Below are 24,713 nucleotides of genomic sequence, written 5' to 3'. Positions count from 1 at the left end.
TGCATGATGCTGAGCTCACGGTAAAGACAAAAAATGTCCAGATGGTACTTTAACTTTTACATCTATTGACACATTGCCATGTTAGAGATAAGTTCACTGGGGCTTGGACAACATAATTAGTAAATACCTTTCTCCTACCACACACAATGCTGTTCTTTAGGTACTCAACAAACATACAATTAGCCCCCAATGACCTGATATTTCCGTGCCTTCTTATCCAATAACAGAAATCTAACTGATGGAAACATGAGAAGTTCCCATCTAGACAAACTAAATAGCTCCTGATATATAGAAAGGATGTGAAAAAGACTAGGGAATTAGCAATTATGCCAGTTCTGGATTTTTAGATTATGGAAATTTTATATAAGAAAGAGATTTAAGGTCCCAGGAGACTATAAGTATTGAAATGAATTCTTTTCTGAGCCTGGTGACCATAACATATTATAACCCACCAGGCAATTCCTGGCTAATAAGCTTACTTAAGTAGAAGAGGATCCATTTTTAATCCATGTTTTCCTACCCTAACAGAGTCAGTTCACCAGAACATCTAGCAATTGTGGGAATTCTGACTCTCCTGTGTCATCTTCTCAAGAGAAGCTGCTGATTCTGCTAGTTATTTCTACACACAACCAAAATCAAAAGACCTTATTTGCATGCAGTGCCATTTACTTTTCAAAACACAGTTCTACTGATACTCCTTTATATATTTAAGTCCCATTTAATAAAAAAATATATATATAAGGCAGAGTCCCGTATAACTCCCAGTGCAGCGATCATCAAACAGGTTTAGGGAGTTTAAGTAACTGACCCAAGGTCATTCAGTGGTAGCTCTGGACCTCAAACCTAAGACTATCTCCCTCTAAATCTCAAACACACACCCACTCTCCCATATTGCTTCCCATCTTCAACTCCATTGAAATTTGTTTGGATTTAGAGCAATCATCTGAGCTACTTAGCACTCCTGTTCCTCAGAGGCAGGAAGATACTGGTATTTACTGACATTAAGCAGGTAGCTTAACTTCACTCTGATAGCAAGAGACAGGATTGGGCTCATTGGTTTCCATGGCATAAAAGTGAACTACCCTCCCCTGCAGGAATGCAGTAAGATTTACCAACCCAGATACCACCACAGGAGTTAGGAACCTAGTGCTTTCCTCATGCTTGCTCATTCAAGCTTGGGTTTCTGTGCCTGAATCTCTTCTTTCCAATGTCAAAACCCATAGCACCAGAGAATATGAATGGCTCAGTGATTTTTAAGACCTTAACATTATTTAGCAAGTAAAGATATGAAAATGTGGAAACTTCTACTCAGCATGTCTCCGACACTCACGTTTTCATATAAGGCCGCCAGAGTCTCCAGATCGACCACAGAGTCATCTACATTGAAAATGGCTGCCAAGCATCCGAAAAGAAAAAGAAAGAAAAGGATAAGGGACTTGATTAAACCCCATCTGCACCAACCCTTACTGTATGTCGAGCTTCCAGGCAATATAATATCACATTTTGTTCCACAAGTTGTGCCTTTCAGCATGTCCCTGCTTGCCTTCCTTTTTCTCACTGGGGGGGCCCAAATGGAACCAAAATGGTTCCTATGGCTGGCCTGAGTCTCGGCCCTGCCTTGTTTAATTCCTCAAACTCTGTGTCCTTTCTGCAGTTTAATTTAGGCTCCACAGGCGAAGTGCTTGTGCTTTAAAACTAAATCAGTTTGTGGGTTTGAAACACAATTCTAAATCTTTCTTCCCGGCTGGTAATTGAAGAGATTTAGTGCCTAATGCACCAGAACTGACTCTTGCCCATTACCAAGAAGAGAGAGAGAGGGAAAAAAGACAGTGTTAGCAAATTAAATGAATTCAGGCATGTGATTTCAGGCACCTTTCCATGGCCACTGCAGAAACATCTTGTTTGGATTAAATAGACAAGAAAAAGCAATTGCATCAATGGCAAATCAATATTATAGAAATTGCCATGAACCAGTCTTAAGGCAACTGCTCATTCCATGGTTTTATTAGGAATCCCCTTGTTCTGCATCTTAAATAAGCCATTTAGCTGTTAGTTAATATGCTTATGATTTCATTGAGGAAGATTACTTCTGATCTATACTGGGGAACAAACAGTGAGATTTTAAAGCCTTAATGGATTTGGCTATCAAAGATGTTTGAAATGGGCAAGCTCCACATCTTTAAATAATTATTCAAAACTAATAAGGTTTGTTCCTTCAACCCTCCCTCCCTTTCCCTGACTTTACATTGTGAAATTAACCAGCATGCTAGTAAATTTTCTCCATGGCAGGCTAATTAATTTTATTAAATCAACCAGTGATACTTAGAACGCCTTAAAATTTTGCTCGTCAACCATTACCCTGTTCATTGGCATCACGCCACGGTTTTTAGAGAAGGTACAGATTAAGGCAGGTTGTTTTTTAATCATTCTGTTTCTTCTATATTTTAGGATCATATGAACCCCTTCGCGTAATTTTAACCAAGTTAATTAACTGAGTTAAGATCATGCTTTTCATGATCACACACTGAGAAATGTACTTAAAATTCCTTCACAGACTACTTTCTCTAATTACAGTTAGTCAGCAAGCTATTCCTCTATATGCATGGTTGTTGAGACAGGAAGAGGTTAATATGTTAATGACAAAGTACCTTGTCTCAGATTCCATCAAGACTAAAGGAAAACTATACTTCCAAGAAGGCCAATCTGAAACCACTACATAAACACTACAAAACAGTTTAAAGAAAGAATGAAAGAATTTACCCTCCCAGGACTGTTATTTTATGTGTGTAGATAATATGAGCTCACTAATTTATCAGATAGACCATGTATTTTTAAACTTCTAGCTCTTTAAAAATCAAAATCAAAACAAAATAGCCAGGAGCAATTTCTGCTTTATGAAAATAACAATATTTTCCTACAGAAATTAGCCAACATGAATGCAATAAAAAAAAGTACAATTCTGAAACTAATTTATCAGAAATATTCACATTTGAACTAACCACGCATCCTAGGTACTACACAAACTTATGATATTATCAAGTAATCTTAACTAATGCAAAGGAGAATGATCAGTTGAATTAGTTTCCCACTAAATAAATATTTGGCTTTAAAAAGCTAATTATCCTGGGTCTCAGATACATAGCCTGACAGGTCAGCCCTCTGCCTTTCAGTGTGCTAGGCAGCAAAAAGAAAATGCTCAGAGGGGATGGGACTAGAGAACAAGTATGGGTTTTGGAGACATTTATTCATTCAGTTACACATCCAGCCCTTGAATAGATGTTTGTTGAGTGGGTACTAAGTTCCAGAAACTGTGGATACAGGAGTATAGAAGATGGTCAAAGTACTTGATCTCAAGGAATTTATATTCAGGCTTGGAAGACAGAAAATAAACAAATACATTTCACACATTATGGAGAGTATATAATAGAGAATTGTACAACATCAGATAGAATGATCTTGGAAGGGGTGATATTTAAGCGGAGAAATAAAAAGATCAGCTTGGTGAATATCTAGGAGAAGAATATTCCAGGCAGAGAGAAGTAACTGCAAGAGGGTCTTTTTCTGATGAAGGAATAAGCTTGGTGTGTTCAAGGTCAAGAAAAGGCCAAAGAAAAAGGCCAAGATGGCTCTTACAGAGAGAGCAAAGAGGAAGGGAGTGTAAGGAAGTCCTCAGCAGAATGCCAAATCCTGTATTTACTCGATATTTGATCCTGGCAGGTTAAACTGCCCAAGCCTCAACCTATCTGTAAAATGGGGCTAATACCACTTACTCAAAGAACTTAGTGAGACAATAAGTACAAAGTGCTTAGCATAGCATGTGGAATATGGCATGAACTCAAGAGTACATATGCACCATGACTACTATGATTTAAAAACACATCGTTCATATACTTAATGCTTGTTAATGCCTTATCTCCTTTAACATGTGGAAAGAGAGAAAGACCACTACAACTACTTAGTAGTTTGTGCTAACAATTAAACTGTATAGAATTCTTGAATGTTTCACATAGGAGCAGTGGTGCTGAATCCTTTTCATCCTTTGACCCCTGCTCTAGGCCCACCTTCAAGAAGTATTATTGATAGGAAAGATATGTACACAAATAACTCTACTTAGAAAGGAAGAATATATCAAATGTCCTAAGGGAAATGTAACATATTTCTGGGTCCACTGAGAAAGTAACTTAACTTTTACATCTGATTTCAGTCTTTCCCACCAATTCATCTTTCATTGTACCACCAAAGTTATTTTTGCTTTGAAGGTGGGTCTCAAAGTTTTACTTTGCTTTTTAAAACATCTTGGATATCTATCCTTTAAAGACTTAACGAGGTCTAAATCGCTCAGCGTGTTTTTTTTAAATATGTAATTCTTTTATTATTCTGTAAAAGGTAACAAAATATACAGAACAAAACTTGCCCTTTTTTAACCTTGGCCTGGTTTTTAAGTCCATTCCTCGCCTGGTCCCAAACTACAATTCCAGTCTCATCTCCTCCCACTTCTGGTCCCAAACTACAATTCCAGTCTCATCTCCTCCCACTTCCCGGACACATACTGTGCTTGGGCCACAGTGGGCAACTCCCCATTCTTGAAAAATGCCATGGCTTCCTCTCTTCCCGCATATCATCCTCCAAGACCCAGGTCACAGGTTTCCTTATAGGACACCCCTTGACCTGGAGATCACCAAGTCCTCACTCTTTTCCTCTGCCGCAGCACCTCACTCGTATTTTGCATGTGATGAGGATAGAATATTTTAAGAACCTGTATTATAGTATGCTGCATAACAATCCCTCTCCCCAACTAGATTGTGACAGCCTTGTAGTCAGGGACTGTTTCTTATGCAGCTTGACTAACTCCAGCACCTAGTATAGTACCTGGTATGTAAATAGGTATAAAGTAAACGTTTGTGGATAGGACAGATGCCATAGGAGTCCTGAAGAGCAAGTCCTCCAGGAAAAGTTTCTTTAAAAACGAGAACATGACATTGGAAGAAGAGAATATGGGGACTTTAAAGGGGGGGGGTAGTATTTTGACAGATGAAAACACATTAGGGAGGGCACATCTGAATTAATGTATTTCCCCTCTCGCCTAGCTTTACCTTGTTGAAAAAAATTATCAAGGTTTTCATCAGCAACGTTGAATAGTTGCACCTCCGCCCCCACACTCAATATAGCCCAGCTTGCCTAGGTAGTCTGCATCAAAAAATAAAGTGTAATAAATGAATTCTCTTGTTTTAAGGAATGAAAAAGGAAACTATCTTTCCCTACATTCTTATCTTCAAAATAGCAGCATTACCTTAGGAGAAAAAAGTTAAGAGTAAAAGGCAGATACCTGAAATATCTATTTATTAATCTCCATTAATTATGACAAACTCATTTCAAGCAATGACAATCTGTTGGTTTACACTGAGTGCCAGTGAGCAATGGCTGGGAGGATGTGAGACATTTCAGGATGAAGATGCTGATGCAAAAGGCTCATGGAAACTTCAGGCAAGGAAGGTAGTTCAGATATGGCTTGAAGAGAAAATTGAGGGAATTAGGAAGAAAAGGCTCTAAACATAGTTTAGGGCAAGATCTAACGGAATTTTGAATACCATGATGAAGAACTTAAAATGCATGTGACTTATGGTAGAGAACCATTAAGAAGTTTTGAGTAGAGAAAAGAGTTATTTTACATATGCAAAGACAAAATTTGGAAAGACCCGGTTTGGAACCTATTGCAATGGATAACAAGTAGCAGAAACCTGAATAGGGTGGACTGAAAAAATAGGACAGAGGAGAAGATGCTATAAAGTATTATATAGTGATATCACTAAGTAACTATGGGGACTGAGGAAACTGCAGTGAGGCTTCAAGCCTAGATCTGGGAAAAGAGGTAGTGCCATCAGAGAAACAGGCAATGAGGCTTAAGGGCCCCCAAGGCATAGGGTAAAGGAATGTGGTAAAGGAAAAAGCAAAAAAATTAATTTAGGGCCAATGCCAAGTATTCCATTGAGATTTATCCTCTTCTATATAAGGATATTAAAAACAAAAAAAGTAAAATAAAATTCAGAGACAGAAGAAGTGAATATCAAGAGATCATCTGATTGAGCCCAACAACTACTTAAGGAAATTAAATTATTTCTATTATTTCCACTCTACAGAGTGGCCAAGGAAGGTTTGGTTTTGGATCAAAGTTCTGAAAGGTAAAAAAAAATCGTAAGTCCCAGGACTCCTAGGAAAGTTGTGCTGCATGTACATAATTCTGCCTCCTATTCATCAAACATAGGCTAAGTTCCTAAGGAGTTAGAGCACCATATTTGATAATTCTTTTTATTTCCTAAATACTGATATTAGAGAATCAATAAATGATCTCTAATTAAATCATTCTTGACAGTAGTAAACATATAAGCTATCAAAAATCCGCCTCATTAACTAATGATCACAATATAAAAAGAAATCGTTCTTGTTTAAAATATTTTTAGTATTTCCTAAGATCAGAGAGCCACATCCATTTTATGCTTTTAAACACACACACACGCACACACACACACACACACACCACTTTTATAAGTTGAATAAACAAAAACTGGCCTACACAATTCTACAGCAAGCCTCAAAAAAAAGCCCTGATACAGTAATTTCAAGTAATTCCAGCTTTCATTCCCATCTGTAGAGGGCTCATTATACGAACACTCCTGCAGATGGTGTCAGAAAGGTGAAGTGTCAAATCCACAAAGGGGAGACCCCAACAACTCATTGCTACTGCAATATCAATCATTGCTGGTGGTTTTTACTTTTATCTCCCTCTCTCCTTAGTTGTCCCCGCTCACACTGTCAGTTCAGTTAGAATATTTCACCTACACCTCACAATATGTCTAAAGGAAGTAGACACACGCTGTGAAAAGCTGGTAATTTTATTGGGTTCCCTTACCTTTAAAAATCTGTTACTTGGTCAAGTCTGGTTTCTGGGCTCCTTTTTTGCAGGGAAATTGAGGCAAACATTTTTATGTGGTCCTCTGGTGCCTGCTCTGTACTTCAAGAATTATACAACAAGGGACATTAGAGCAGTGTTTCACCCATTAAGATATAATAACCGTCAGCAGGGACAAAAAGCAGATCAGTATCACAAATTCAAAATAACAGGCGCACATAAAAACTATGTGTCTGTTTGCCCAGGGTCAGGGTCTTACACAATAGGTAAGTTCCTTCTCCAGCATAAGACCAGAGTAAGTAGAAATAATATGCAGGAATTTACTCAGCCCTCCAGCCATTTTTCTTTTTTAAACCCTTAACATTTTCTATGCCCAACTACCTCACATCCAAATAAACAAAGAATGACTGAGTTTGCTGTTTGAAGAACTTCTCATTAGCATAAAACATGAAGAATTATTTAAGAGAGCTGCTCTTTTTGATTGAGGGAGCACCTTTGGGTAAGAAACGCATGGGAGATAGGGCTAGGTAAGGCACACTCCCTAGCCTATTCGAGTAGTCAAAATAAACTGGTCACATGAGGTGTGGAAAATGTCACCGAGTTGGGGGGACTCACAAGGCTTTGATGAATGTTGCTTTTAAGAATAATCCCCACCACCACCCACCCACGTAGCCTGTTGAATTTCCTTAAATAGCTGACACGACACTTCCGCACAAAGTGGGGATCTAATGATTATTTTCCAACTGATTGGATTTATTCCCAGTTCAGGAAAGTAAAGGTTAACAGATCATTTTTCCATTGGTAGAAATAATTTTGTAAATAATGTTAATTTCCAAATACCCAAATATTTTAATTCAATGCATTGACCAAATTATTGATATTTTTTAAGACTTGCTAAAAACTCTATTTAGAACAAAGAGAATGGAATAGAGAAAGCAACATAGAAGTTGCTTGGTTTAAAAAAAAAAAAAAAAACTCCCAAATAATCTAACCCCACGAAACTCCCATCAACCAATCATCTGACCTTTATCAAGAAAAGGAAAGGATGTGGGGTTGGGGTGCTGGGTGAAGGGGGATGAGAGGAGGTAGTGAAAGAAGCTGAGAGTTGAAGAAAGAGAGAGCCGGAATATCTTTCCACAGTTTCACCTGCCAACGATGAGGCCATCTCTTAGAGAGAAGATTAAGTCTAAGATCTGAGCTGGGAGATGGGAAAAGAAAGGGGCAGGCAGGGAGTAGTGCGGAGGCTGAGAGAAGAGCCACTCAGAGGCCAGGTCAGGGGGCTGCAAGGAACCTGCCCCTCACCTGGCCCTAGGAAGAGTTCTGTATCCAAGTCCTTTCACAATGGTCATAGTTCACCTATTATTCTTCCTCAGTACCTCACTAATGTTCTACTGGGTACCATGCTCCACCATCAGTCAGCGCTGGGCACACCTATGTACAAACAGAGATGCACAGGCTATCGCTCTATGCAGGTGTCTGAAGGAAATGCTAAAGGGTACCAATTTTGAAGTAGCTTAAAGAAATTTCTGACCATTCCCTCATAGGGTGAGGACAGCAGGCAGAATTTAATAGGGTTTAATCAATTAATCAGCAGTTTCTGAATGGGAGTCATATATAACTCATAAGACTCTATGAGGGTTCCATGAATTAGAGTAACTTGCCAGAAACCTACAACCTCCAGATGGGTCCCTGATCCAGATAAGTCCTGAAACCTAGCCCAGCCTGTCCAGAACATCAGATAGTTCCATCTCCCTATGCCATATTAGTGACAGACCCTTCCAATATTAAAAATTTAGAATTGCCATATGCCCAAACACCCCTAAAGAGAGGTATGGAAAGATCAAAGGTGATGGTGGAGCTATACAGAGAAGATAGGATTTAAAAATGGCTATGAATGCTGAATCATTAAACTGATATCTCTTTTAGTCTCCAGCATTTCAGAGCAGCTAGAAGTAAAAACCTAAAATTGTGAAATTGTACCCATGTCAAATTCTGAAATATGTTCTTCAACTAATGGTGGTGCTGTGCTTTGAAACTTGTAGCTTTTTTGTATATATGCTATTTTTCACAAAAAAAAAGTTGACTGTGATGATAAAAAAATATTTAAGCCCTCTAGCCTCCTATATGCTAGAGCAGCTAGAAGGAAAAATCTGAGAGGATCATATGGCAGCCCATGACAAACTCCGGGATCTGTCCTATAACCACTTGTTGAAGAGTACTTTGAAAACTATTGCTTTTTTATTTATTTACTCTGTATTTATGTTATACTATACAATAAAAAAAAGACCTAAATAAATTGAAAAAAAACTTGAGTATTGTACACATCCATAACTCCATTATCTAATTATTGCTAATGCTTAGTTCATTTCTAGTATGTTATTCCAATGCATGTAATAAAATAATCAAATGTCACTCTTTGCTAATCATTTGCAGTTATCCAAAATAATGAGTATTACAGCTAAAGTCACAGCAAAAAGAATTTCTAAAAAAAGGACCTGGAAGTTGAAAAGGCTTTATCTTGAGTAAAAAGAAAAGAAAATCTATAGTAAAGACCTTAATTTGGGCTCTGATGGAATAGGAAGCGAGTGTAAATGACACATTAAGCAGGCACCGGCTGGGAGGCAGGAGAATTGACAATCACAAAAGGGACACTTGTCAAATCTATTCCAAAAACCCAAAATCAATCTCATAAAGCAAAAACCCCAACTCTTGCATAAGTCCAGGTATGTACTATGCCTGAAGGCACCCAAGGTACCATTTTATAGGTACAATTAAAATTGTCCATGGTTCAAACCTCAAAGAAGGTCATACAGCATAGAATTCACAAAGCTGCCCCTCCTACATCCCCTCTAGTCTCTGTATAGGGCAGTGGAATGAGAAACAGTTTGGGCTAAGCTGCTTCTGTTCTTCCATTAGTTCTGGCTCTTTTAAGCCGAAATTACATTCCAGGCAGATTGGATGGTCTCAGTCAGTTGCCTGAAGGTAAAATACAAAGAAAAGCCACCCTCTGCTTTCTGGACTTAGCTCTGAGAGTGAAGGAATGTGTCGTGGTGGTTTAGAAAGAGATGGGTAGGATTCCTGCTGTTCAGGTGTTTTAGACTCAGTGGGAGGAAAGGAGGGCAGAAAAGGAAAGGTAAGTAGTAAAATTGCTATTTATATTTATTTTATCTAAAAACGAAAAGAGCTGTGCTCTGACAATAACTTAACATTGGCACTGGCCTTCATTCAGTCATATGCCAGCAGGTCAGAAACACATGCCACCTTTGGTGGGTAAGCTCCTTCACACTTGGCATCCTCATTTGTTTGCTTTTAATGTATTGCAGGGTTTTTTTTTTTTTCTTTTTTTCTGCCTAGTTAAGTGATTTTTTTTCTGATTCTAAAACCTGATTTTAACTAAACTTCACAAATCAAACAGATTGGCTTCAGAGGATTCTTGCAGAGGAACCTCAGCTGAAGATAATAGGTGAAAAATAAGAAATTGGCACACATAACACTTTCATTTCTCGTCCAGGCTCTCCATCAGTTATGGAATGAGGTAAAACAAATTTAGTGTAATCAGATTTTCCGAGAAGTTGGCCCCCATAAAGATAATAGAATTTATCAAGAAGACTTGTTTGAAATGTGGGTATACATCCATTATTGTTAAGAATGAGCCTTTTGCTATCTGTGTATTAAGCCTTGAAATATTAGCAAATAAGAATCCCAAACCATCAAAACTAGTAAGACATTTAAAATTATCACTAATTTTGTTTTTTGCATGTTTTATAATGTACATGTAAGTTCTGTAGTACGTTTACATAATTCATATGTTTTGGAAAATACACATTGAGATACATGCTCTAAAACTATTTTGCTGGTAGAAGTACACAACCAAAAAAATTTGAGGGTAAAGATTCTTTTAGGTTACAGTGAGATTGTTCCTCAGGAAAGTCCTAGACAATTTGTGGTGAATTTCAGATGTCTGGTCAAATTCATTATGTTTTAGACAACTAGCATAAACCTTGACAGAGATTTCTGGAAGGCAAAAGGTAACAAGGTCCAGAGGCCAGTCTCAGATCTGGGAAACTGGGTTTAAGACTCTAGGGATGTAATTAACTGTCATCCCTTTCTCATATTTTGAATTAAGATTCTTCAGTAGAAAGGAATCTTTGATGCAACTAAATTCCCAAACAGATTCTGAATCAGTTGGAGCCAAACTGAAAAATATTTCATTTTGATCTCAGGTTAAATAATATAAATATGAATTCTGAGTATGTGGGAAATTCCAAATGAGTGCCATGAAGTTTTTGGCATCTAGTCTGCTGCAATTCATATAGAAGTTTTATCAAATATAGTCAACAGCGATTTTCTACTTCTCCTGGGGTAAGAATAAGAGGAAATCACTAACGTGGAATGATAACCTTAATTTGCAATCATGTTAGCAGTTCTGCAGGATGTCAAGAGGCCTTTAAAAATAAGCCATCCCATTTTAGCAAATGGAAAACCAGCAGTAAGTAAATTACTTATTCAGAGTCTCTCCTGAACCAAAGGAAAGAGCTATGGATATTATGGTCAGCCTCCTGAAACCATTCTTCCTTTACAACCAAGATCTTCCCTTTAGTCATGCAGCGTTTTAAACTCCTGTCAAGGTAGGGATTCAGCTCTCTCCCACAAGATATTAAAAGCATCTTGGATAGAGGGAAAAGGAGTTACTTTTGCAGAGATCTAATATTTCAAGCCTAGCCTTATCCATTTAGCACCAGGCTAAAAGTTTCAGTCTATTAAACACAAGTTTAAATGTGCCCAGTGAGTTGGAATCAAATCATCCAAAACAGACCTCATCTGTCCACTCTCACCTCTGCTTCTCTGCCTGTACTGCCTGTTTCAGTTCTTGGCATCATTCTACAGCCACAAACTCAAGGTACAGCCAAGATGTCTCCATCCCTCGTCACACTGATGTGACTAATTCAAGCAATTCTCTTTCCAAGTATCCCTTGCATGGGTCTCCTCCTCTGTTTCTATACATGTGGCCTTAGTTCTGGCCTTCATCATTCATTATGTAAATTATTACAATAGCTTTATGGTAGATTCATCTTCCTTGAGTCCTATTTTCATTTATCATTCCACGAATACTTGTTGAGTATCATCTATGTGGTAGGCACAAGTACAAGTACTTATATTCTGGAGATAGTGGTAATAATGTAGGTGAACAAACAGTAAATGCTATGGAAAAAAAAAATGAGAATTGACTCAGGGTAATATAAATTAAGGAGGAGGATCTCTTTGAGTTGAAACCTAGAGCAAGAAAAGGAGCTAGCTATTAAAGAGCAGGGTAGAAAGGCATTTCAGACAGGAGGAAACAGAACATCCAAAGACATGGAAGAAGCAAAGAGCTTGGCCTTTTTAAGGACTCAAAGAGGACCGCTGAAGCTGGAGTGTAGTGAGAGGGGAAGCAAGTAGGGCAGAGTGAAACAGGAGATACAGGCTCTGGACAGACCACGCAAGATCATGGAGGTCCAATTGGTGCTCCACACTAGAACCTGAGAGATATTTCTGTAGTCAGAATCAGATCACAGCACTTCCCCTAGCACATGTCTTCTCCCTGTTACTCACAGGATAATGTCCAAATTTTTTGCCATGATATCCAGGGCTTTTCCTGGTCTGAATACTGCTTTCATTTCTAGCTTTGTCCCCTGAAACCACCCACATTCTTATGCAAACCACATACTCTAACTGTACCCATTTTTCATGTTCCTTCTTTCATTCTCCTCCCTTAATTGGAAAAGGTCCTTCTCTGTATGATGACCACTGTCTCATCCTCTAAAAGATGGATCTTATCTTACATTTTATTGCCTCTCTTCCCTGAACCTACAGGAAAAGTCAAGACTCTGTGACTCCACAACCAACTCTGGTGTAATTTCGGGCTACTTGGACATCTCTCCCACCAACATGTGAGTTCTTGAGAAGATGAGAGTCTGGATCTTATGTGTTTTCGTGGTCATGGTGCCTGATACAGAGTGGGCACTGTTACACGTTTACTGAATGAATAAAATTAACGAAGGTAGTTTTACCCAAGTGTATTGGAATGGAATACATGACTTTTCTAATTCTTTCTAAAGTTTGGCCTCCTTTTAAATCAAATTACATTCAACAAATATTTATTAAGTGACTTTTAAATCTGACATATTAACCCAATTAGTTGTAAACAGTGCTTAATTATCAATAGCAGAGAAAATCTATAGCAAAGAAATGATACATGACATAAAAGAACCAATACTGGCTCTGCCATTCATCTGTGAAACCTTGAGTTACAGAGCCCCAGAATTCTACTTCCTGAATGTACACTGTAGCAGTATATATAGTGGGGCAATAGAGAAGTGCCCACCTTATATATGACGAAAATGAGGTTGCTATTTAAGAGTTAAATCCCTAAAGGCAAGATTATATATTTGTGGGACCTAACTGTGGACTGAAATCCCAAAACCTGCTATCAGGAAACCAAACTATAACCTCAGCAAGCCAGGACTGAAATGTCACTGTAATTTAGAACACTGGAATGCTGGACGTGCTCCAGGATGCTTCTGCACCAGACACTTCTAACCAACTGACTAGTATGATTCCCAAGAATCGGGTGTTCTGTTTCTATCCTCATTATGCCTGTTTCTTTGCATGCATGTCATCTCTTCATTTGTTCATTCATTCCTTTAAAAATATTTATTGAGTGTCTACTGCATAGCTAGCATACTGCTGGGATACAGTGATGGAACTGACATTTTAGTGGGAGAGAATGGGATAAACAAATAGATACATAATGTCAAGTAGACATAAGTGATATTAAAAAAAAACAAACACATCTGATAAATATTTTAGTCACATGAAAGAAATACTCTTCTCTATAAATGTACTAGCTTTCTGGCTTATACACTGGCTTGTCTTTTGAGTTTAGAAAGCATAAGTTTGTGCTTTTGTCTTTGTGTACTGACAAAGATGGACATATAACCAGGAAGCTGAAGAACAGCCTGTGAACTCTGGTGATTTCACCAGGGTTGGTATGCTGTGAGAGAACTGGCGTGGGCTGCCTGTTGGCCTCCCCCAGTCGGGTCTCTCTGCAGAACTTCTTCACATTAATGTAAATGTCTTAAGCCAACGTCAGCACAGGGAGTCCTTTCATCTCAATGGCAACACAAGGCCAAGTGCATTCCATTCACGACCAGACACAGATTCAGGATGAAATATAACTGACACAGCTCGGGGCTCCTAAGTGACCTTCAGATGCCAATGCCAGTCAAACGATTCCAGAGGAAGATTAAGCTCTGGTTGCATTGTCATATGCATCTGGAATGCATTACTAAATGAAGAAATGGAATGGAGATGATTTTTAGAACTTAGGAGACTTTCTATGGTGGAGAACGGAGGTGCCTGAGGCAAGAAAAAGAACTAAAATGGTGCCCACAGTCCTAGAAATTTATGATGCTACAAATCAACATTGTCAATGTTGACATACAAGCACAGTCTTGGCCAGAGAAGAATACTGGAAAAGGTCTGACTGAACTAATTTTTTATTCAACTCACAAAGAACATTCAATCCAACAAGGCTGGAATGTCATGGGGATATGGTGTACGGTCCTGATTGGTTGACTGTAACATCACACAGCTGGGATTACTCTTCTCCACGTGGCAACCTACCATATTATAGCAGGACATGCCTAAATAGAAGTGAACAAGCTCTAAAAGTGATGCTACCATCATGAAAACTCATATCCATGGTGTTACATGTCATGATGATGAAAACAGTTTAGGACAAAAATCTGCCACTATACTCCAAGGATCCTTTTTCTAATTTCAATGATTGCATCAAGAAAGCTATCTCCTCCCCTGCCTAGACTGCCTAGATTATTTTTAGTATGGACTTTTTTTTAGAATTTTTTATTTGTCCTGGCACCACATTCACCTAGTTTGAATTTACCAGAAACTCAATTCTTCTATGGAAGGTCTAACAATGGAAGATTCAATTGGGTCAACCTTTTTACCAAACATAGATCAACTACCAGATCAACTTCTAAGAACACTCAGTTCTATTATTGAGCTTCAATATGAAAATAGACCAGTTTATTTGAATACTTTGCAATTACCATCTAATTTAGGATATTTTTAGTTGGTGTGGAATTTGCAATGTTGTAATACAGCCAAGTTTTAAGCCCCCACAAAATCCTCTGTGAGGAAAAGTAGTGTGTTAAAGTATCTTCAATGTCTTTTAGTTCTGGCCCTATGGGAGTTTTCAGCTGCGTACCACAGTAAAATAACTTGGAGGCAACACAGACTGAAACCTAAAGGGCAGTGTGCTTTCAGGGTTTCACCACTGTTAAACCCATGTTAAATTCCTCAGAAACCATCTAAGAGAGACTGTATTACAACTCAGAACATAATACAAATGACAGTTAAAAAAAGACACAAACTTACATTTAATTGATTACTGAGAAAGGTGAAAATATTTTCATGTAAGACAGAAATTTCAAAAAGGGAAGACAGTTTATGGTCCCTTTTTTTCTGGAAACTGAGAAAAATATACACAAATAAAATTTCCTCTTTTTAAATGGTTATAAAAATCAAGCCAACTGTAACCAAGGAAAGTCTCATTTGAAAAAACAAATAGATTAAGAGACAATAACAACCAAATGGTTGATGAAGGAAAAGTGTCTCTCCACAGAAGTAGTCCAGGTAATGAAGAAGAGGTGATAAGATTAGTACATCACTCTTTTGCAAACTTCTAATGAAATAACAGATCTGGGCAAAGAGCATCACATCATCCGCTAAAGTCACAAAAGGAGACAACTGGATAATATATGTCTCCTGATAGAATATACAAAAGTACCTATGAGGTAATCTTGCTTCTGAAATAAAACAGAAATCAGATTAAGTGTCTAGGCCAAACTAACAGTTTACAGAAAATGGAGAGGACAGGAACATCAGAAATAACAGCATGAAGATGTAATCAGCAAAATCCAAAATGTGGGAAATTCTATAGAAAAAGTGATGTGGTTTCTTCAGCAAAAAAATTACAGAGAAAAATAGATGGAGGATGGAAACCTCTAGGTGAAAAGAAACTTGAGAGATCCATCAATCAAAAGCTATTAGTGAAATTTGTTTGGGTTCCCATTCAAACTAACTATAAATGAAGAGATGAATTATGATTGCACAGACAATCAGGGAAATTGGAAGTATCTATTTGATGACATTGAGAAATTGTTGTTAAACATATGAGAGTAGGCAGCATTTAAGTTATATATGAAAAAATGTCCTTATCTTTTAGATATAGGATTAATATTTTCAACAGATTTTAAACCATAAAATGACTAGGAATCACTTCATAATAATTTGATGGAGTGGTGGGTGCTCTAGATGAAACAAGAATTAATGGCTTTGTGGCTGGGTATTGGGTATATGGGATTTATTACATTTCCTTAATTTAGCATATGTTCATAATTTTTCATTAAAAATGTGAAAACATTAAAAAATTGGAAGAAATGATGGAGCAAACTTACCTTGCTGGATATCCTTCATTTCTAAATGCAAACTAGATATCAAAATTCCCACGGTCTGAGATCGTTTGCCATCTAATAACTTGATGATCTAGAAATAAACAAAAAGTATATTCACTCAAATAGCCATCCAAATTTTCAGAAAGCAAACTAAAAATATTAAGATTTTTAGATATCCTGATTGATGAGCTAAACTGATGCTACAGTCTATTATAAATAATACTTTAATTTGAAAGTAACTTATCCACAATATAGACATTTTGGAAAATAAAGAGCAAAATGCCTAAAACAAGCACTAGAAACTTTATAATGTATTTCTCTGATCAAATGCATCTTAACTAAGTTTTAACTGCAACACATATTCAGTTTTTATAGCCAATGTTTTCACATCATAAGCAGATTTTTATGCTGCTATTTTTTTTTTTAAACATGGGCAGGCACCGGGAATCGAACTTGGGTCTCCAGCATGGCAAGTGAGAACTCTGCCACTGTGCCACCATCGCCTGCCCCATACTGCTACTCCTTGAGTCATTTCACGGTCTCCAATCTTCCACTGAATGGAAAGACCGTCATGATGTTAACTCCGTCATTTACCCGCCATATGGCCTTGGAAAAGTGATCTAACCTCTAGCAGATCAACTTCTTCATCATAAAATAGAACCAATTGTCCTCAGTTTACATATTTATTCTAGGAATTTAAAAGACCATCTATGTAAAGCACTTATTACAGCTTCTGACATAGACTTATTTAAATAAAATTTCCCTGTTTGGGGAACAGGGTTGCTTCCTATTTATGCTATTATTAATATAAAATTAAAATCTTTTGTGCATAGAGGGTTAGTTTTAAATTGTTCATATGTGTTCTTTTATAATACAAATATATATGTGCCAAATCTTTAACAATTTTTTTAGAAATTTCAGTAACTTCATTGCCTATTAATTCAATCTTCATACATAGTCCATGTAGAACTTTACAGCTTTGTTTCTCTTTGAACTGAATCAACTTGTAATAATGCGTCATATAAAAGTCAACTAAAGAAAAAAATTTTTCTCTTGTGTGGCAGGGCTATAAACATAAATAGGATTGTATACAAAATATTGTCAATTTTTACGTTTTTAATGCACTCCACAGGATAAAGTGCAAACTGAATTTAACAGTCATGTTTAAGCACCTCCCATTTGGGTACTTTCAGACTTAACAAAATATAGGGAAGATAAAACTAAACAGCAATAAACATCTATATTTGTACCAGTACCAGACCATCTAAGTGGTTTGCTGGTTAGACAATAAAAGGATAACTTGCATTTGTTCCAAACACGATATCTAATTACCTATCTATTGTCTAATTACCTATCTATCAGTCCTGAATTGATTACTACCAATCCTTTATCTTACCTTCCCTTGCTCAGAATGGATACTTTCATACAACTGTTAGACACAAAATATAGTGAATACTAACTTTAACCCAGATGAAAGGAAAATTTGATTTCTCAGTCTAATGTGTTTAGACATTTCAACATTAGCCTTAAAAAATATTCTTTGAGAATCAGAATTATAGTAGTTTTAAAAAGAAACAAAGAAGGTGCTAGGTAACCTTTTTTTTTTTTTTTTTTTAGTTTTTAGGAGAAAGCAAATGCAATGGAGAAAGAGATTAAGTGTAATCAAATATTTTCTTTAAAAATACAGTTTCTCAGTTTTTAGTAGAGAAACCAAATTTAAAGACAAATTATTTTAAAAGGTCCAACACAAAATTAAGGAAACCCACATAAGTTTCAAAAAAAATTTTCACCCATGTATTCATTCATTCAAACATTTGCTTTGCATTTGTTCCATGCCTGGTACCTTTCTAGTCTCTGAGAACACAGAGGTGATTAAGACAGATCAAGCTCTTGCCCTCAAGAAATTTGTGGCTTAGTGATTTAAAGAACCACTTTGGTAAAAATGCTGTAAAAAGTCAGAAAGGCAAATAAAATCATGACCTGAATTATCTGACAGGCGAATTAGAAAGGGTACTGGGAATTTTCTGGATTTATTCTTACTGTTCCTTATAGTGACTGACACGAGCTCGGCTCCTGCATACACATAGATGCCAAGGAGATGGGCACAGAAGTCAAATTCACAAGACCACAACAGGGTCGCAAGGTTTTTCAAGCGAACAGGTACCAAAGCAATCCAGTTAGGGCTCTGAAAGTCCAAAGTAACATATTCTGCCTACAGGAAAGACACCGCTCAAATGCAAGTTGTTCTCACGGCTAATTAAAAGAAGGCGAATGAGTGAGAGAGCAATTCCAAGAGACCAGAGAGAGAGAGACTGAGATTCTTCTCTCCTTGAGTGAAAACAAAACAAAACACACCCAAAGCACAACAAAACTTCAGTGTTGTGCTGGGATGAACTGTTGACTAACAAAGCTAACTTGCCTATACCTCCTTATTTTAATGGTTTGGAAAGAATGTTACCGCAGTCAGCCATCCCTCGAATTTTGTTTGAACTTGACACAGAAGTGTTTGGAAAGAGTGGTGCCTTGAGCTGAACTAAAAACTTAATAGTTTTCTCTGAAACAATGCACTGCCTCCTAAGAAAGGGATAGGCAGTGGAGACATTAGAACACATGATCTCTTCCCTTATCTACACCAAATTCTCTGCCTCCCTCTCACTAGATTAATATACTATCCAATGTTTAAAAATATCCTTCCATGTATCCATGTGCCCTCTCATTTATTATGGGCTAATAATAGGTTTTCCTAAATCAGATAAATTGGTAGAACACAGTGGACACTGAAGGGATTTATGTTCTAACGCTTCTTAGGTTCTGAGAGGCAGATGCTATGTCATCAGAGGGAAAGTGAGGCCAAAAGGTTCTGGGTCCCTCCTAACATGCTCTCAGTCCCCAGTGCGTTGGCTTGTGTGGCTACAGGAGGCGCCAGAGCAAGAGGAGACCAATCTGGGATGAGTCAGTCTCCTGCAAGACAGCTGGCTTCTCTCTCCTAACTGGAGGATATTAACAAATAAATTACAAGAGAAAAAAAAATTAGGAGTGAATGGGGAATAAAAAAGAAAGAAGGAATAAATAATTTACTTTAAAACACCCTAATCAAGTCCAGCTATGCAAAACGACTAAAAGAAAACACATGGAGAAAAACAATACAGACTAATAAGTAATCAGGGGTTCTATCTGCTAAAAGGGATTTTCACTCAACACTTGATATAGTCAGATCTTTCTGAAATTGGCCAGAGATTGGGCCCTGCAGCATGCAGAAACGAAGTACAGAGGATGGGGAGTAGAAGGAAAAAAGGAAATTTGAGGGCTGAGAGGGAGAAATAAGAAGAGAGATGCTCTATGGTATCTCAGGTCATATTTTATTAGCTTCTGCCCAATTCACAACCTGGCCATGGGGGCAAGATTGGAATGCGCAACATCCAACACATACTTACTTGCCAAATGACTCCCATTAGCCAGGTAGTGACCTAGGGAATGAAGATACATAAAATTCTACCTCTGGAGAGTTGTCAAATTTATGGAAGTATTATTTCTGCTATTTTTTCTTTTCTCCTTTGTGAATTTATTTTAAATTACGAAATCAATAAGCGGGTATTGTAATAAAAATTCAAACTATATAGAATGCAAAAAGAGTAAAAAGTAAAAGTACTCCCTGCTCCCCCAATCCCACTCCCCAGTTAGCATCACTAGAAATGGGGTTTGTCTCCTTCTGACCTAAGCACATGTGTAAGCGCATATGTACACAGGGCCTTTTCTTTATAAAAATGAGAAGCTAAACATTATTCTCCTGTAACTTATCTTTCTTATTCAGGAAAATATTACAGATGTCAGTACAAGCAGAGCCACTTCTAAGCACATCACATAATTTATTTAAATAGGATTTCTATAAATTTTGTCAATTATTACCATTGCTGCAATGAACATCCATGCAAATACATCTGAGCTTGTATTTCTACAGGATCAATTTCTAGAAGTGGGTCAAACGTCCTGCCCATTTTAAAGTCTTATATACTTGTATTGCTAAATTGTTTCTAATGGGTGGTATCAATTTACATTCCTGCCAAGTATTTGAGAGTGAATCGTTTTTCCTGTTCATCGCTCTGGATATTATCAATTAAAAAAATATTGGCCAGTGGTGATAGGTAAATTTTTTTCACTATTTTATTCTGCTTTGTAAATTATTTATTAGTAAGGTTAACGTATAGTTTATTGGTCACATCTTCACATGTCCAATATATCCATATATCTTTTTTTTTTTTTTTTTTAACATTTTACACTTCTAAATCTACTAGGCTGGCACAGTGCAAAGAGATTTAAATAAGGACATAGGCGAAGAGGAAGGAGAAAGATTTACAAAAAGACTGTAGTGGATAAGAGGCAGTTTAAGGGAAGTGAGGGGAAGAGGACCCTCTTTCACTACATTCCTACTGAGTACAAGGTATTATGCTCCTTTTCGTACCAGACAATCCAAGTGAAAAGCTGTGAATTGGGGACAGTGAGTACCACAATATTGTAAACTTTTATTCTTTTAGTGGCCTCCTGTGGACTTCCAGGGTGAGAACAATGCCCCATTGTCCAGAGCCCTGTGAGGGAGTGTTGGCCCTCTCACTGCTAGAGCATCAGTGCAAGGGGCCACGGGACGGGCCTGCTGCACAGACTGCAAGAACACTTTATTCTGCTCACTCCATTCTCAATTTTGATCTTAGTGATCAAATATTAAAGCTACCTTATCTAGATATATACCTATTATCCGAGGCATTTATCTTTAAGCAGAGTAGGTAGGAAGCAAACATTAGGGAGGGAAAAAAACAAGAGTGAAGGAAATTGATGGAGAGAACAAGGGAAAGGAGAGAAAGCAAAGGTTTGGAATGCGACAAAAATATTTTTAAAGATGCTAAATTAGTTATCTTAAAAATATTTTTTAGGCTTACTGTAAAGTTTCAAACAATCAGAACCCAATTTACACAGATCTTTCAATTAAGTGAAAAGTCCACTGGTTTTTCTTTTATTGCATTATATGCATTCTTGGTAAGGTAACTACTAAATAAATAAGGCAAATTTAAAGAATTCCTCTCTGAAAACAAAGCACCGCGTATGTCAGGAAGACAATATCAGGTATTTACTCTCCCGAATCCACTTTGCTTCTTTAATACATCTTGGGCTTGAAAGAAACCAAACTCAATCCCTTACACCTTTCATATTTGCATATTGAGAAACTAAATATTCTGGCCTGGAAAACATAAATGATTACTGGGAAAATCTTTAGAATCCTGAGTTCGCTGATAGTTTCTAAAATTTAATATGCTGCTTTTAATAAAGAATTTTACTAAAACATTAAAAAAGTTTGTAACTCAAATTCAACTAACCGATACCAAGGTATTCTTAAAGACTTCTCATTGTTTCTATGCTGTGCTATTATAACAATTTTTTTTAGTAGTATGGTGGATAGCTAAAGGTTCTTAAGATAATAGTCAAAGTAGAAGTACACATGAAACTATATCCATAAATATAACAGTCCTTCCCTCCAGCTTTTAACTTTAGCAGCCTGAGCTGACACGGCCCCTTGGGCTTTGAAAAGTGATCGACTTTGTGCTCTGGTGGGCAAGTCATAATGGGGAAAGCAGGAGTTCAGCTCTCTATCTCTAAACCTACCCCTAACTCATCATTGCACCCATGCTGAAACACAGCCAATTTAACGCAATAGCACTTATGACACATCAATGCTTGTATTAGCATACAGTGAGGAATGTAAAGGTCTAAAAAAAAATGAAGACATGTCCCTGTTCAATGGAAATTCAAAGACTAGTTAAAAGGAAAAACATACATAAATGACTCTGATACAAAGGAGCTATTTACAGGAATCCTCAACATAAGGAGTTTCCAATTGTTCCTCAGAGATAACCACTGAAAATGCTAAGACTCCTACTGAAAGTGAGCACGTTGAATGACATGGCTGTACCTGGTACAGTCTTCTTCTGGCAACCTGCAAGTATCACCCAAAGAATGGTATATTCATCAGTGCCTTCTTCGTAGAGTAAAAATCCAGCGTGACCTTCACTAAACCTCTCCATGGCAGAGAGCTAGGAGAGCACACAATCAAAAAGCTCTCTAGAGACCATGAATCCCAAACCAACTATAACCCATGCTCTGGAAATCCCTATCCAGAAAGGACACTCTCCATTCTGCACAGCCACCAGGGTGAAGGTCCATACAGACATCCGGACCAGCCAGCAGCTGGGGTTTTCATACAGCAGAGGTTAATCCTCCATATCTTATTGTGGAGATGTGTGGGATTCTTGACTTTATTAGTCTACAATTTTATAATACAAATGCCAAATTAATGATTTTCCACGTTTCTGTGGACCGGTGGGTATAACGTACGCCTGAAGCTCCCAATCCCTCTTCACTCTACATGGGTTGATACACAACAATCCCTACACCAAGCCGTTCAGGGAAGGTATTTCAGAGAACATTTACTGGATAGTATGACTGTAAATTTTTGCTAATCTGGTGTGTACTCTGGTTGAATCAGACTTGGGATCGTTATAATTCTTGGCATTGAAGATACCTGCAGAGGCTGCCTAATTTATCCCTAGCCTGTGAACTGACCCAGAAGCCAAGATATTTAAAGATGGACCTTACCTTTAGAAGAAAGCTCATACTTGCTGAGAAATTATTAGGGCTACATTCACATAATGCACACATATTTATAACCATTCTCTATCAAACAAAAATAAAACATAGTCCTATCTCATTTTATTACAAACTAAATTTTTCACCCTAATCCTGGTCTACAACCCCTCCTGATATCTACTTTACATTTTCCTTTGTCCTCATATGCATATTACCTGAATCATCATAAACCTTAAAACCATTCTCCAGTATTAAGTAGTTTTTGGCACTGAAATGTTTTACTTGATATCTGACTCAAATTCCACATGCTTCCATTTCAAACAATCTTTTCTGTTCTCAATAAGGCAGATTAGCAGCTGGTCACTATCCTCTACACAAAGCCCCTTCATAAACCTCTAGTCAATTATTTGTTTAAAAAATGATGCTTTACATAAAATCCTTAAAAAGTCAGTTTTTGAGCAATGTTAGCAAGCTCTCAGATTATCTTAGTCCTATCTGGAGTCAGCTGAACTTGGCAACACATGGACTTCTCCTAGGTATAATTACAAGCTGGAGGAGAGTGCAATTTGCACAGCATTCCACTGACCTACAAGCTGACCTTGTGCAGGAGCAAATTCACAGGTTGTGTTAAACCCTATTAGACATGCCTAGTTTAAGGCAAAGCCTTTCCAGACTCTCCCCACCACCACCCCACCACCCCCCGCCCCACGCCAGGATTAGTGCACCTCACACATGCGTACTCTTACATCGCCTAAGGGACGTGTGCAGTCCCTTCCAGGGAAAGGAAGGGAAAGCTCACACCCTACAATGTCTAAACCTGTACCTTGAGCCAGTGAATTCAAATTATTATTTCTCAAATATGGGGATTAAAAAAAAAAAACCTGCCTCTTTGAAGAGGAATTAAGACAGAAATGGTGAGACAAACTTGCTACACTTGGAAAAACCAATACCCTGGCCACTTGGCTATAAGTCTTGCCAGACAGACAGAGGAAATAATTCCTGCCAGCTCCAGTGAGATTTTCACATGTACAGAAAATCCATATATATCTTTGACTTTCTGGCTGAGCTTGGCAGAAATGGCCAGAAGGAAAAATAAAAATGACTCTGAATAGACCATGAATCCTGGACGCATACATAGCTGAGTGAGTTCAACACAGCTACGGAATTAAGAAAAACATAGGAGAAGCCGACTTCGTGCAGAGACTTCCCTGTTTGAAAATGAGAATGATTAATTTCTACACCTACACCTTTCCTAGCAGCCAAACGCATTCTAACCTGTATCAGATCAACTGGTTATTTTGTTCTTTGGCTTAGTCTTTGCATTTGAAATTTCTGTTTCAGTTATAGGATTTCCATCTTTAGTGGAATCTGTTTTATCATAAAAGCATGGAGAATAGGTATCGTTTTCATTTAAACATAGCCACACTGCTTATCACCAATAAACACATTCTGATCTCTTTGGGCAAATAAATGCATATGAAAATTGCAGCCTTTTCTGGCCAAATCACCCACTCTCCATCAAAAACAAACACATAAATGAAGAACGCCTCTTGTGGGTAGAAGTTTAGTTTAATGAGAATGATATATATCAAATATCCATGTTCAGTACATTTGCAAGTTTACAGGACAAATAGCTTGCCTCTCTCAGGGAGATT

At 37.5% G+C, this 24,713-nt stretch overlaps 1 protein-coding gene across 8 annotated transcripts in view; it reads right to left on the bottom strand.

Annotated features, from left to right (window-relative positions):
- FMN1 (formin 1) overlaps positions 1 to 24,713 on the bottom strand; it is a 439,238-nt gene that overhangs the window by 158,562 nt on the left and 255,963 nt on the right. For all 8 annotated transcript variants that reach the window (XM_077127364.1, XM_077127363.1, XM_077127362.1 and 5 more), the window contains 2 exons: positions 16,429 to 16,516; positions 1,331 to 1,392 (listed from right to left, as the gene is read on the bottom strand). In XM_077127364.1, coding sequence (XP_076983479.1) covers positions 1,331 to 1,392; positions 16,429 to 16,516 — 150 coding nt within the window. The remainder of the gene's footprint in view (positions 1 to 1,330; positions 1,393 to 16,428; positions 16,517 to 24,713) is intronic.

The sequence above is a fragment of the Tamandua tetradactyla genome, chromosome 14 (assembly GCF_023851605.1).
Source record: "Tamandua tetradactyla isolate mTamTet1 chromosome 14, mTamTet1.pri, whole genome shotgun sequence".
Classification (NCBI taxonomy): Eukaryota; Metazoa; Chordata; class Mammalia; order Pilosa; family Myrmecophagidae; genus Tamandua; species Tamandua tetradactyla.
Note: the sequence above shows the minus strand (reverse complement) of the source record. Positions and strands in the feature narration are given on the sequence as shown.